We start from the raw sequence: 15,309 nt of genomic DNA on the forward strand, positions 1-15,309 counted from the left end.
GTCAGTATCGCGCGATGCATCGAGACGCGACGCGTCCGGTACGGGGACGACGCGTTGCGCGATGGAAGGTCGCCCGCGTGACGTGACCTTGACGCACTGGTGACGTCGGTCAATAGGTCCCGAGGGGTCATTCGGCCCTTGATAACGCAAACGAGTCGTCGGACAAAGACTTGCTCTCTCTCTCTCTCTCTTTCTTGCTCGTGTTCGTGCTCGCTCTCTCTCTTTCTCTTTCTCTCCCGTCGCAGCCACTTGGTCGCTCTCGCGCTCGGTCCTCTCGGTTTACTGTCGTCTCCTCGTACGAGATAATCTCCGTGAATTCGATACCATATAAGGAGGAGAGCGGGTAAAAATACGCGCAGTTAGGTTAGGTGATCTAGCGGTTACCCGCGATGACGTTACAGACCATTAAATCGAACTGCTGCTTAAAGTTAAAGCGATACGGATCTCGTTGCTCTTCTTTCTTTTTTCTTTCTTTTTATTAATTTTAATTATACGCTCCGTCTGCGAGCATCCTGGAAAATTACCGAACCGCCGCGAATACTGATTAGAGAAAGGCCGATCGAGGCCTTAGGTTTCTCGTCGTTGCCAACTGGAAATCGAAATCGACTCGCGTTATCGTGTTCAATGAATAATGCACCACTTGTCGCGACCGTGTAATAATAATTAAGCGACCATTAGGAGCGCTCCGAAGCGCCGAAAGACTACTTGCGGTGTACAACGACGCACGATCGCCCGACAAAGAACACTTATTGTTAGGGTTAGTGAACGGGGACAATGGGTTAGGCGTGATTCTCTCGCCGAGGTACCGATAAACGGCATTCGTATACAGAGCCCGGCCAGACGGTGCCGTGTGTCGAATGTGCGCGAATCCTTTGATTAGCGACGAACGCGTCTACCTGTATCGACGTGACGTTTCGCGACGATTCGTTTTCGGAGTAAGGCCCCGCCTTTCCGCGTAACGTGACGCGTACCCGTGTATCGGATGCAACCGGACCAAATTTGGATACATATTATCGGCTCGTCGTGGTTTATCGAATTTGTACTTTCGATACGTCTGGTTCTTACGTAACGAGTAATCCCACGGGGTCAATAGTACATTTACCTAGCAACGTGACGCGTCCGTTCGCGCGCACCAGCTTCGATATATTTTCGATGAACCTTTTTACAATTGGAGCCCAGCCTGCACCAATGCTTCTCGACGTTCGTTTAAACCAAACACGAGCAGCGCCCGTCAACATTCTAAAAATACGTGGCCGGTGTACGCGGATCCAGCAGCTCTTTTATTCGACACTCCGAGAGGGCAATTGCGTAAGCTCCCGGAACGCGCTCCCACAAATCCGCTTCGTTAGGAGCGTTTAAACTGGCGACGTTGCGAGCGTATTAACGCCGTTGCAAAACGTCCTGTTCTCGGCGTTGCACGAATTCGGAGCGTGCGCCGTATATTCGCGTGGTAACGATACGTTACGTCAACGAACTTTGGAACGACGGATCGGTTTCCCCGAGATTTATCTCCGTTGTTTACACATCGCATTCCGCGATCTCTCGCGAATCAATGTGCTGCCATCTGTGCCGGCGTTGCTCGCATAACTCGCACCACCGAGTCGCGGGTTCGTCCCGAACCCGATTTCGAGCGCGGTTTATTGCTCTTAATTCGTACCCGACTCGGGTTTCTAAGCACCGTTTGAATTTAGGGTAAAGCTAGGATAAAGCTCGAATGCCAGATGGAGCCACAAGGCTCGTGGTTGATACCTGGTGCGTTCGAAAAAAATTTTTTATTCCCCGTGCATAGTTCGTAATCCTTCTACGAAATTTAAAAATTGGGAAATTGGGAATTTGTTGAAAATAATAAAAAAGGATACGTTTGATGCAGAACGATGCGAACGTGGTTACGAAACGCGATCGTAACGAGAATACGAAATAATATCGAGTTTGTCGATAAAATAATTCTCGTTGAAATTGCAACAATTATTTAACGTATCTTTAAATTTCCGGTAAAGCGACACGCTACGCTTTAAACCGACGCGTAATCCCGCGGTTACGTCACCGTCTTTTTTTCCGCCTCGCTACTTACCAACCGAATAAAATATATTTCAACGACCATTGCGCAACAATTTTTATTCCCGATTGCACGGAGAGCTTCACAGATGGCGCGTGGATATCCGTTTATCGGTTACACGCGTATTTTTGCATCGTCGTACCGTTTTTTTTTTTTTTTCTTTTTTAGAAAGATAATCGAAAACAATGCTGTTTACAAGAAACGTGCGCGTTCTCGATTCATCCGACTCCCGTATCTTACCGTACACGAGGCGTTCGCTGTCGAGTAACCGTCGTGCCCGTTGATCCCCATTTTTATTCAAATTTGCGCGTCGTTCGTCCATCTTATTCGTTCTCCCTCCGTTGTCGAATCATCGGTTTCGCGTAACGATCGATCCCCCGCGAGAATAATTCGTTGGCGATCGAAGGACCGTCCGTGTCCTCGGTGCGGAGGCACGGTGACCCTCGACGCGGATGGAAAACCAGGAGAAGCGTCGAAACAACGCAGGGATTGTTGTCGAGCGTCCATTCGAATGGCTAGGCGCGCTCGGGACGGGCGCGGTATTTCCGGGGCTTTGCGCGCGACGACACGTCGATCGGCGTAGCGATACACGGCGTGCGCAACGCGATTCGTGACGCGGTCGCGAAAGCAAAAAAGAAGCGTTGAATCACTGGACCGAGTCTCTCCAACGTCAGCCACGGTCGAACGGGAACCACCGGAGCGATAATCCCGCAGCGTTTAGCCCGATTCCGATTTCTACGGGATATCGTCGAGCGAGTGTCGCAACAAGGGCAAGGGACTATTTGACGTCCGCACGACAGTAGTGCGCATGCGCGTGACGGCCGGGGGCGGCCATCTTGCTTTCCAGTCAACAGCAGCCAGTGGTCGTCAGTGCACGACAGCTCGGAGGCTACGAAACTCTCTCTCTCGCACGGGTGCCGGTCGCCTATCATAACTCCGACATACTTCGTCCTCGTTACGTCGTGTTCACCGGTTATCCTTGCACCCTCGTCCTTTCAGCCAGCTTCCTCGAGTTCCATCTCGATCCTGACCGCGTACGAGACTCGTGATCGCGGCGTTTGAACAGTGAGGGACCGCTACACGCGCGTATTCTGGCAGCATGTCGACGCAAATGCAGGGCACCCTTCTCGACGTGCTCAAGAAGAAGATGAGGCAGACCAAGGAGGAGATGGAGAAGTACAAAGACGAGTGCGAGGAGTATCAGAAGCGGCTGCAGGTGGAAGTGATGCGCCGCGAGGAAGTGAGTGAGAATTCGCTTCATGACCACCTTCTTTTCCCCTCCCCGGTGCTTCGCACGGGCACCTAGATACGCGCGATATATTCCATCGGGGACGATCCTCGAATCGTTCCGATCCTCGCCGGCTTTACGATCTCGAGTCCCGTTTCTAACCTGTACGACGTTTTCGGTACGTTCGCTCGGATGCATCCACGGACGCCTCGACGGGGAACGCGAGCCGACGAGCACACGGAAGAGAATTTCAGCGAGGTTCGATCGTATCGAACGCGTGTAAATTGGCGATCGGTCCGAATCGGCTTCGTTCCTTCGCGCGAATCGTGACGATATTACCACCGATCGATTCGTCTCGCGAGAAAACGTCTCGCGCGGCGGTGAGTTTTATCGCGAACGCGCGATACGATTCGCGGCGTGTCTTTACCGGAAATATGGTGCTCAACTTCGCACGATATTCGTACGGAAAAAGTATCGATCCGTTCCGCGCGACGTTAAGGCGACGGACGACGGGTCGATCGAAGAAGCGTAACATAATTTACGAAGGACGTCCCGATCGGTTCAGTCGATGAACTCGACCGGGATCTCTTTTCCAATGTACACGAAACGCCGGAGCCGGCGTCCACACGGGTATAGAATCGATCGTGAGTGTCAGGCACGTCGTCGTCAGGCTGGGTTGTGGCTCTGGAGAGGGTAGGCGGGAGGGGGGTTATGGAAGGGACACACACCGACTCGACTCGCACTCGAGACATTCTTGATACAACGAGGACCGGCTTGAAAACTCACCTCGCTACCTTCCCGTCTGCCAACAATCCCCCGTGCATCTCGAAATATTATAACAGTAACTCGAGAAGTTAATAACCGTGCGCAATGCGCTAAACGAGTCTACCGTTTCGCCCCGTATTTCGACGCTCGGCCAGGGTTCCGTGCGTTTCGCATGGACGCAGGATTGCCGCTCGATTTCTGTCTACGGATCCATGGCTCCCGCACGCCAAGGTTTTCTCAATATTGACCGCTCGCAACACGATTCGACCCTGTCTTTCCAGAGCAATTACGATCGCCCTCGAAACACGTAAAATGTAAATAACGTACGTTCTCGAACCGTATATTCCGTTTTAGCGGTCGCGCGAAAATCACCGGGACAGACAAAGGAGTATTTATAGCGCGGTTAGTTCGAGTACGTTCCGACGATCACTACGATGGATAATATTGCTCTCGCGGGGAAGTTGACACATTTTTCGAACGAACGCGACGCGTTTCGATCGACGTTCCGCTTCGTCGAGGATCCACCGTACGGAGATTCAAGCGTCCTGGACAGAATTCAACGAGATTTTCGACGAATCGTTAAACGTAGAGTTCCTTGAACGCGAACTTGGCCAGACACGCGCGAAGCGTACAGTTACGCGACGAAGATCGCCCATGGGCGAGAGAGTATCCTTGGTTGCGAGCGTCCATCAGCCTCGATTTAACGGATTTGCACCATAATTTCAGTGTTTTTGTCCTTTTTCGCCCCGCGCGGCACCGAACGCGATGCCTCGTGGTTTCTGTGTACTCGAGGCATTCGTGTCGAGTAAAACCTGTTTTATCGATTCGAATCGAGTACGAAGATTATACGAAAAGTGTATCGATCTTTTCGAATATATAAACCGTGTAACTCGCGGGGAAATTTCAGAGAGAATGTTCGATAGGTTCGAGTCGTGTGTGTAAAAACCGATGAAATTATTCGAACGTTCGTTTTAACGCGAATTCGATATTATTCGAGCGGTACTCCGATATCGCTACATCGAATATAAATAATTATATTACGTTTATTCAACAGTTCAAACTATCGTAATATTGAACGATTTTCGAGTCGTATCTGGTATTCGAGTATTCGGAGTATTCGAACAGTCACGATCGCGACCGATTGTAGTCGTTGAAATTTTCAAATCGATTACAACTCGAAACACGATACAAATGCGATCGCGTGTCCAAAATCGTGTTCCTCTTTCTTTTTTTTTTTCTTCTTTCATTCGACGAACCACTGGTTTTGTCAACGCGCTGACATTCTAACAGTATTATTTACACAAGTGACATTTACCTCGTCAGCGCTTAAGGTCAAAATATTTATTTTCCTACAACGACCTTTTTACCACCTCGAAGAAACCTGTCGTAAACTTCCACATCGTATCGTCTACCCATACGAAATTATCGACCGTAGAAGTAACCGAGTCGGAAATTCGTGGACGCGTGTACCATTTTAAATGTATTTCGTAGAATTGTACACGTTGCGGGAAACCATACGTGGTGACGAAAGCACCAACAATTCTTCGTTTTAACCCATTTATGACTACGCCTTCTGCCGCCGGGTCACCTTTAAAAAAAAACATACTTACCTACACGCAAATATTCTTTGTGTACGAATCGATAATTTCGGTACTGATTCGATACAATTCCCAATCGGAAACTAGTACTTCACCGTACCAGTGTTTCAGTTCGGTCACTCCATTCAATTTATTTTCACATTGTCTGTATCGTACAACTCTTGCACAATTTTGCAAAGAAATCTCGTTATCTCGAATCTCCGTGTTGCGTGTATCTGTTCGATAACTTTATCGAGCGCTTATCGAAGAATTTTTCCCATCGAATGGTAACGAGAAGGGTGGACAAGGAACTCGAACAACAAAGGACCGCATAGCTCCTATTACGCCATAAGGGATTAACCTTGGGCACGTTCCAAAAATTGTCAACATATCCGCGCGCACGGTACAACCGGGGGGGCGTCCTAAAAGGCCAACGGATAGAAGCTCGTTCGAGCTTCACTAACGAGCTTTTGTCATCGCGCAATGAAGTGGACTGCCGCGCTCGCGTTCTTTTTCGCTCTCTTTCGTCCAATGGAACTGGATAACCGGCGTGTACGACGTTACCGTGTCGCGAGCGTTGTCTCGGCGACGAGATTCATCGTGGATACGACGTGTGTCTGGTTCATTGATTCTCCCGGACACCGGCCACGGATTTAGCGCGAACCGTGAAAGTGATGTTACGTACCCGCGACGCGGTACGCCGGCACGTGGCCGCGTGTACCTTTACCGACGAGTTTACATAATCCTGCGTCGATCGGATCGATCCTGGGAACCGGGTTTATTAATAAAGAAACGAACATAGTGGCATACGACCGTGTGGAATCGTTCGTCGTTTACCGATTTAAGTCAATGTTTATCGATTAAGTATCGTCTACATCCTCGAGTCGCCCAACGTTCGTTTCGATCGTCGTGGAAGATCGTCAATAGAGATTCGTTCGTTATTCGTTATAGAGATTCGTTCGTTATTCGTTATAAAGATTCGTTCGTTATAGAGACTCGTTCGTTATTCGTTATAGATTCGTTCGTGGATATTCGATTCTTTTTTTTCTTTTTTTTTTTTAATATTCCAATTAGGAGGATTGCGATGGAAGTGGAGGTTCACGCGTGTCCAAGCTCGGAAAATTCCTCGGGCACGATCCGGTCGGTAATTCGCGAGCAACAACAGTCGTATATCGCGTCGAATTAACAGAACGTAATGGAGGCAACGGAGGGTGATCCGTGGCGGAAGTTTGGCACACTTACCAACAGACCTGTGCGGCTACGCCAGTGCGGGTGGGCGTGTCGGTTTCCTCCAACACGCAAAACTCGCTCGACAAAGTAAACTATTCCGCGTGACAAATTGCAGATCGCTCGTTAGATTAGATACCGCGATGGATTATCAAATTTCCATTACTCGAGCGCCGCGTCGCCTCGAATCGCGCTCGTATTACGACCGATCGTAGCGCCGCTGCGCAAAGGCGTAGACATTGAAATTAGTCGAGATATTCGAGAACGATTTTCAAGCATCCCGTACTCGATGACTAGTAACATTTACCAGAATTCTCGAGAAACTAACTTTTACGATCGTTTACCTCCAGCGACACTCCTTCTTTCTATTGTATAGCGTTGTAATCGTTTTGCGTATCATTGGAAAATTCCCGAGGATTGATTCTCGTTTCAAGACTCGTTTAAGAGACACGTCGACGTGTCTCGTCGAATCGATCGCTGTTTTTCGATTACTTTTCGCGCGTCATCGGCCAGAGGAAGAACAGGCGTGTCGTCCGGATGTGAAGTTCATACGTGGCTGGCAAACGGTAACACGTGCATAAAAGCGCGCGTAATGTCCCGTACACGCACGATGAATTAGGATTTATCCGCTCGGTACACAATCGTCGCAGGTGCAGCAACTAACGGGGACAAGGGCCTCGAATACGTGTGTGTACACCGACCAATCTACGCGTGTAATCGGCCGTTGATCAATTTACATTTGTAAGGGCGCACGGTTCGTTTCGTTTCGATGTGCGTACCATCGAAATTGTTTTCTCAAATGCTTCGAATCCACGGTTACCTTAATCAGAGAACGTTTTCCATTCGTTGGTAACGTGGCTGCGATCGAATAATTGCTTCCACGAACGTGTCGAGTAATACTTTAAGATACAAAGTAATATTCTAGATATAAAAAATATTGAAAAAAGGACTCAACGAGAATTTTCTCATCCCTCTGGTGACTGGATCTGAGAATATAGCGTGCATCCTGCGCGAGATTTCCACAGTCGTGCTCATCGAGCGTGTTGGTGAAACGCCGATAGGCGTTGGCCGCGCGCGTTTTCCGTGTGCAACCTTACGAGCGCAGGTATCGCTCGGAAGATTAAATCGATATCGCGCTAAGAGGGATCAAAATGGATTCGAAGACACGTCGATTGTGTACGAGTTTGTAAATGCTACATAATATCCGAGAATTAATAACGGAGACGCGTCTCTGGTCGTAAAAGTGAGCCGATAACGTATTGCACGTACGACGTTCGAGTGTAATTTATCAAAAATTGTAACACCGACTCTAATTTTATTTCAACGTCTCAGAGGTCGGATAAACCCATCCGGTAACACCTTGGGTCTCGATGAACCACGATGTCTCGCGCGATCGGCGAGAGAAATCGCAAACTTGTATTTATCGCCTTTCCGCGGAATACAACGTCGAAACACAAGCGTCTCTCGCAGCAGTCATCAACTGGATCACGTCATAGAGTAGAATAGAAATCCTTATGCATTTAATTAACCGAGATTATTCCGAATCGGCTTTCGTACGCGATATTTGATCCGCGACGCGTTAAATACGAGCGTCTGGTAGCGTACGCGATAATAATTTACTCTTCCTGTACGATGTAAGTAAACGCGTCAGGACGAGACAAGACGCGCTCCAATTTTCCATCTCGGCGTACGGTAACGTGTACGCAAAAGTGTGCAGAACGCGCGGATGCTGCGAAAATTGGTGACGCGCGCGGTGACCCATTCAATTAAATCGGTTGATGCAACGAGCACGAGCTCAAGGAAGCTCGTGTGGGTCATTGATATGCGAACGGAGCGAAGACCTTGAGGATCTCGTGACGAGTGTTCCGCGCCGATGAATGTTAATCGCGTGTCGCACGTTTCAACTCCAAATGGCCCTTTTTTTTACCATCCCTCCCCCGCCAAGAATGAAAATTTACGACGAATTTTCAACGTGTCGCTTCGTAACGACACACACGGGACAACACGCGACACGGTGACACGGTCGTCGAGTGTCTGTGACGGAGCGTGATTCACTTCAAAAATAAACTCTGCAGTCTGTATCAACGGAAGATACGTTATCTCGGTCTTTATCTTAACGTTGTTAGTTCCTTTACGTGCTAGCAAATTGACTGCTTGCGGTTCCTTGACGGAAGAATTTGCGAGCGATAGCTCGATCCGGCGCGACGAAACTATTGCAACTCTGTTGAAATTTACGAGAGTGCATTCATTTGCTCCAAACGGAGCAATGTTTCGTCCCTGGATGGAAAATATTATATTTTTCGTAACGAGGAGGAAAGAATCTTGAAATTATGGAAACGATGGAACTTGCCCCGTTTTCTTGATCGTATTGGCCTAATACTAAAAATAAATAAAATTTTATTAATCGTAGGAAAACGATTAAGAAACTTCGATAAAGAAGATGAAATACAATTTTATTGACAGTGAATTTTGAATTATCGTTGTGACGGTTGAATTTGAACCCATTTGGTTCACAAATTATGATAATGTACCTTAGAAATAATTATTGAATGCTGCAGTCGTCTGTATCGAGTTGACCGAGTACTGTATGAAAAAGAAACGCATAAGGTTGATACTATTTAGACTGTAAGTCGTGTCCCCTTGGAACTGTCTTGGACAGTTTCTACAGCATTGCAGCTATCGAATATTTGATATTCTATCGTCGTGTCAGCGGACCACCGATCCTACCGAAGGGACGCGACTTACACACGGGAACCCAGTCCCCGGAAGGTGACACTATTCGAGGCATCCTCGAGCTTCGTGGACGCGGGTCTATATCTCGGAATTATGTTTCAGCAACATTGCAACCGGCTTTATCGTGGTCCGATGACGCACTGATACTCTATCAGTAGCCATTTCGGAATCACTGACAGGCCTGTTGACTCGATCAAGGTACTCGAGATACGAAAATCTCGAGATAAATACTGTTCAATTATCGATGCGGTAATTGCGGACGGTTGTCCTTAATTGTAAAATTGAAAAACGTTTCTTTGTTCGCTGTAACATCCAATTTATATATATTTTTTTTTTTACTTCGAATATTAAAGAATCTTTTATTCTCAATTACGTTCATATCCATCGGTGTACATTCTCGAGTCATTCGTAATCGTGAAACGTACAAGGTGGTTCACTGTTACGTTTCGTGTATTCTCATCGAAAACAAAAGCAAACATGCTCGTGTGTCCCGAGGTATATCGACAGCTGCAATCGATATCGAGATTTGTCCCTCGCGAGTCTAAAATAGTATCGACCGCGACTCGGATCGCGGATGCCACCGATATCTCGTACGAGACACCTGTTCTGTGTAAAAAATCTTGTTCGTTTTCTTCTTGCAGGCCGAGTCCGAAGTCGCGGCTCTCAATCGTCGTATCCAGCTGCTGGAGGAGGACCTCGAGAGATCCGAAGAGCGCCTCGCGACCGCTACTGCTAAATTGGCAGAGGCGTCGCAGGCTGCAGATGAGAGCGAACGGTAAACGATGCCACATTTTCATTTCTCTACGACGAACGAAACCGGTCGAACGATCCCCACTCCCCCCGTATACGCACATATATATTTATATATATGCACGTATATTTTATTTTTATAAATATCCATCGAACGACGTCGTCCAATACGCGAGCATTAATGGATATTTATAAAAGGAGAAGTCACCTGCGTCGTCGGGCATTATAGTAACTGTTTTACTCAATGGGTAGATAATAGCACCCGTGGGATTTATCGATTCAGTGAAAGTCGAGTTCGCGCGCTTTGGTCGGGTGTCTGCAAGTTCACGGACCTTGGTTCTAAATTAAACAATCATCGAAGGTTGCGGCTCTCGTCTCGAGGGAGAAGCAATTTGCGGATAACCGCGTGTTTTTCTTCGAGATTCTAAATATAGCGTTACTCGTTCGTCGTCTTATCCGACTATTATCTGCCCAGGGCGATAACAGAGAGTGACCCTTGAATCGGGCATTTAAACCGGACCGGGAACGTGGTGTACACTGCCCCGATTCGGGAGAGTCGTAAAATTATTGCAAAGGAAAGGGATCAGGGATTGTGATATACGGTTCAAACTGTCGAATTGTTAACGTTTGCGTTCGATGGTACGCGTAGAGATTCGTAATCCGTGTAGAGTTCGTCACGTTACTCGATACATTCGAGACGTTTCGTTTCGAAGAGATTTGAAGGGAGTAAATCGTTTGTTTGCGTAAAGTTGTGATCTTTTTATAGAATATCTATTTTTTCAATCTGTAATTTTCTATACTATTTTGAGCAGTGCGTTAAGGATATTCCCTTGCAATAATTTCAAGCGACAATGTTGACTTCTCCTCTATAAAAAAAAAGGACTAAAAAGACGTGCGAATTCCCAGAAGATCGAAACCAACGAAGTCGAGTCGAAAGAGCGTGTATCCTCGAAATCGTGTATTCTCGGATCGGATCTATTTATAAATCAACCGGTACAGTTGCATTGTAATCTTTCGCGGGTGATTATGCACCAAATGCAGAACTACACGGACGACTCGTATTTATCTAATAATCGAATGCACGTACGGGCGTGATCGCGGAGAAACAAGGCTACGAGACAGATTAGCGATTATTATAGTTTCACGAAGCACGAGGTAGGTGTTTAATTAGAAAATGACGCGATCGAACGCTACGCGAGCGCTAAATTTGACGTCGATCTATAATACCAATTGGTAAAAATGTTGTTCTCCGTGTTGCAATTGAAAGAAAACAGATAGGTTCCGGTTGCGTTTCGTTTCACGTCCACGCTCTTTCGCTCGAATTTCAACCGAGGTCGACGCATAGTTATCGACGAAGAAAAAAGAAAACTAACCTTTCGACGTTGAAAGAACTCTTAGATTGCTTTTCCAGAACTCCGTACGTAATTGTTTCCGATAAGGATTAGCGATAAACGTAATCGTGACTTTACAGATCTGGATTGGAGTACAAAGTGTTTCTATCGATTCGTAGAAAACGTTGCAGAGATTCGAGACATAAAAATTGTGGAAAATAATTTATGCAAACACTCCTCTCTCGAGTAATCTTTTCATTGTTTCACCCGCTTTGAAAAATATTCAAAGTGACCACCTGTTGATTGAAATACGAGTTGTCGTAAAATCTCGAACGCGATGAAAATAAATCTAGCGCAAATCTTTCAATATTAATACGATTAAACCTCTGGAGCGACCTTGCACTCTCTACTTTGAGAACAATTATAACAATATACTTTTCATCCCTCGTGGTTAACCGACAGTTCTGTCAGATTGTTGGAAATTTCTGTTCGTCGACATATTTTCCCCATTTTTTCGATCTTCGAGCATCTCGCAATGCTTTTCACGTCTCGAGAAACACTCCGTACATCGGATCGATCGCAAGCATAAGTAAAGTAGCGTATACGCGATTTATCGCATTTGATAAAGAAACGATGTGTACGTGGCTTGTAACGATAGCCATTCACGGCACGCATACACTCGAATCTTGCATCAAAAACGATATTTTATCGAAAGTTTTACACGTACGGTGGGGACAAGCTGTGTATCGTATCTCATCCGAAGTTTTTCTTATAGAAGTTAGCTATCAAGTTCGAAGGTCGTTCGAACTTTCTCCATTCATGGCGTTCGCGTCCACGGGGTCACCCGCGGACGGTGAACGTGTCCGTGATATTCCTTACAAAATAACGAAGCAGATTTTGCGTGTGTTTCGACACGTTTGTAAATTCTCGCGGAGAGTAACCGATGACGAGAAATCGTACGCGTTTTAACGAAAATAGAATTCACTTCGCTCTGCTGCGAAAACAAATTCGATTCGAGAGAAAGAAAAAGTAGCAGAACTCTCGAAATTCGAGAATCTTTCACAGTGCCGCGAAAAAGATACGTTTCCGTGTTTCGATGACCTTTCTTTCAACGGCGACCATATCGAAGCTAAATGTCGAATGATAATCGATCGCTAGGATACGCAAGGCACTCGAAAACCGTACCAATATGGAGGATGACCGGGTATCCTTGCTGGAGCAGCAACTAGCGCAGGCTAAACTGATCGCCGAGGAGGCGGATAAAAAATACGAGGAGGTGGGTTACGTACCAGCGAGAAACGAACGTTTCTTTTTGTCGTTCGACAAACCCTTCGGGAGCGAATCGATGATCGTTTCGACGAGCCAGGGTCAAAACAGTCTACAATTTCTCACGATAATCGTTGCTTCGTTACAAAACGAACGGTGTTACTCTCAAGAGTATACGATCGAGCTTACAACGCTAGAAAAATCAATTTTTTCTTTCCTAAAAAAACTATATACTCGCGTTCTTTTATTTTACATATATTTTTATCACATATATTTCCCGATCTGTAATTTCTCGGGAGAATCTCTTCTGTACGATGCACGCGGATGCACACGGTTGTTCAACGAAGCCTTCGCTGCAAACGTGTTCGCGTCGGGTGTAAAGTTCAAGGTGAAATTTCTCCGAAGCGGGCGAATTCTTATGGAAGGGCGCGGCAACGAAATTGCACGAATTATTCTCGAAATCGACCCGAGTTCTTCGAAGCCCATCGTCGGTTCGCTTCCGCAGGTGCATCGGTTCCAGGAACATCGGCAGGTAGCTGAGCGGCGCAACGGTTCGTCCCATGGTGTTTCCACGATCTTCGTTTGTAATTCATAAGTTTTCTCCATTCTCTCACAGCGTTCGCCACGAATTTCGTAAAGTATGTTAATCCCGATTCTTTATGGTAATTATTAAAGAGCCCGCAAGATTCTCGAGAATCGCAGCTTGGCCGACGAAGAGCGTATGGACGCCCTCGAGAATCAGCTGAAGGAGGCCAGGTTCCTCGCTGAAGAGGCCGACAAGAAATACGATGAGGTTCGCGAGCCCACGACTGTCGAGCGTGATGGCTGCAGTGACAATGATAACGATACGAATAACGATCACGACGACGACGATGGTTCCTAGTCGATAGTCGAAATAGTGCCTAACCCCGTAACTCTCTGTCTTCTCTCTGTGTGCTCGAAACCACCGTGGCCCGGTATCTTTGCTCGCACCGCGTCTCGATCGATCGATACTGACCGCGAAATGATCGACGCCCGACGACGCCCCGATCTATCTCGACGGGTATCTTATATTTCTATCTTTATTTTTTACTTTTTCTTTGTACTCGATTTAAAGAAGAATCGCAGAACGCGTGTCGCTCGGTTCGTAAACGAGATAGCGAAAATAAGAAAAGAAACGAAACGAGTTCGCGGTATCTCGATCCGATTAAAAAGTGATTCGTTGACTAAATAGGAGGGGGGAAGTCAAGAATCGTGAATATAAAATAGCAATCGTCTGTGATTTCGTCGAGTATAAGTGCGTTTGATCGATCTACGGGTAATAATAAAAAAAAAAGAAAAGTGCAGTGTTCGCATGATTTAGATTCGGGGGATGAAGATCAAAAAAGAAAAGAAAGGAAGGAAAGTTGAGTTTAATCATTTTGAACGTGGGGGGTGAAGAAATAAGTGATGATACGTATGTATACATATATATACATACATGTATATATATGTATGTGTGTATATATATATATGTATATAACTGTGTCACGTGTCTTGAGCGCGACTTTAACATAGGACCGCTGTATATCTGTGATTTCCAAGTGTTTGTTGGAGCGAGAGTAATAAGTTTCACAAGTGCCAGTTTCATAGGAAAAAAAAAGAAAATACAAACCAAAAGGAAAATAATAATAATAATAATAATAATAATAATAACGAAGAAATTCCGGTCGTTCGATAAAATTTGTGAGGTCGTCTCTCGATCGGTTCGACAGTCCCGCGAATTTGATATGTTGGGTCCATCGTGTTGAAACTGGCCCCGCGAGTACGTCGATTCTGTGTTGTGATACGAAAAAGGGAAAAAAAAAAAAAGAAAAAAGAAAACCGGGACTCGTCGCGGGTCTCGTTGCAACGATGGTGCTGCTTTTGTCCAAAGACTCCCCTTTTCTTGCTTTGCTGGAACACGGGATGTACCTCGTAGCTCTGAAAACGTTCGATACGCAAATCCATCTGTTCTGGTAGGTGGTGTCGCGTGCACGCGTCGAAGTTACAAAGATTGCGAGATACAAACGCGTTCGTTTCACTGGCTCGTGAAATTCAGGAGCAAAGGTATTCTTATAAACGCATTTCGCGAAAATGTAAACGAGTGAATTCTAGAGAAAGAATAAACCATATACGAGACGATTGAAACGATAAAGAATAGAACAAAAAAAAGTGAACTGTATCTAACGAGAATAATTCCGTAATTGGGAGTAGAAATTCGTAGAAATATTTCCGTAGAATAAAGCAAGGAAACGTCGGGTAGAAACTCGACGTGGAAGCGGTCGAGGAATCGTTCGAGCATCGTTTACCAATCACGGTCGGCAAATTATAGTTCTCGATGAAATCGAAGGTTCGCGCTCACCCGGAAGATCGGTA

The 15,309-nt window shown here is 46.3% G+C and overlaps 1 protein-coding gene across 18 annotated transcripts in view; it reads left to right on the forward strand.

The window, feature by feature from the left end:
- The window catches only part of Tm1 (tropomyosin 1), a 37,530-nt gene that overhangs the window by 6,048 nt on the left and 16,173 nt on the right, over positions 1–15,309 (forward strand). For 8 of the 18 annotated variants that reach the window (XM_076322641.1, XM_076322642.1, XM_076322643.1 and 5 more), the window contains 2 exons: positions 10,228–10,361; positions 12,826–12,943. In XM_076322641.1, the coding sequence (XP_076178756.1) occupies positions 10,228–10,361; positions 12,826–12,943 (252 nt within the window). Of the gene's footprint in view, positions 1–11; positions 3,297–10,227; positions 10,362–12,825; positions 12,944–13,608; positions 13,727–15,309 lie in introns of those variants that run through there. The other 10 variants (XM_076322637.1, XM_076322639.1, XM_076322638.1 and 7 more) reach the window with 4 other exon arrangements.

This window comes from Ptiloglossa arizonensis, chromosome 10, assembly GCF_051014685.1.
Source record: "Ptiloglossa arizonensis isolate GNS036 chromosome 10, iyPtiAriz1_principal, whole genome shotgun sequence".
NCBI classification, from domain to species: Eukaryota; Metazoa; Arthropoda; class Insecta; order Hymenoptera; family Colletidae; genus Ptiloglossa; species Ptiloglossa arizonensis.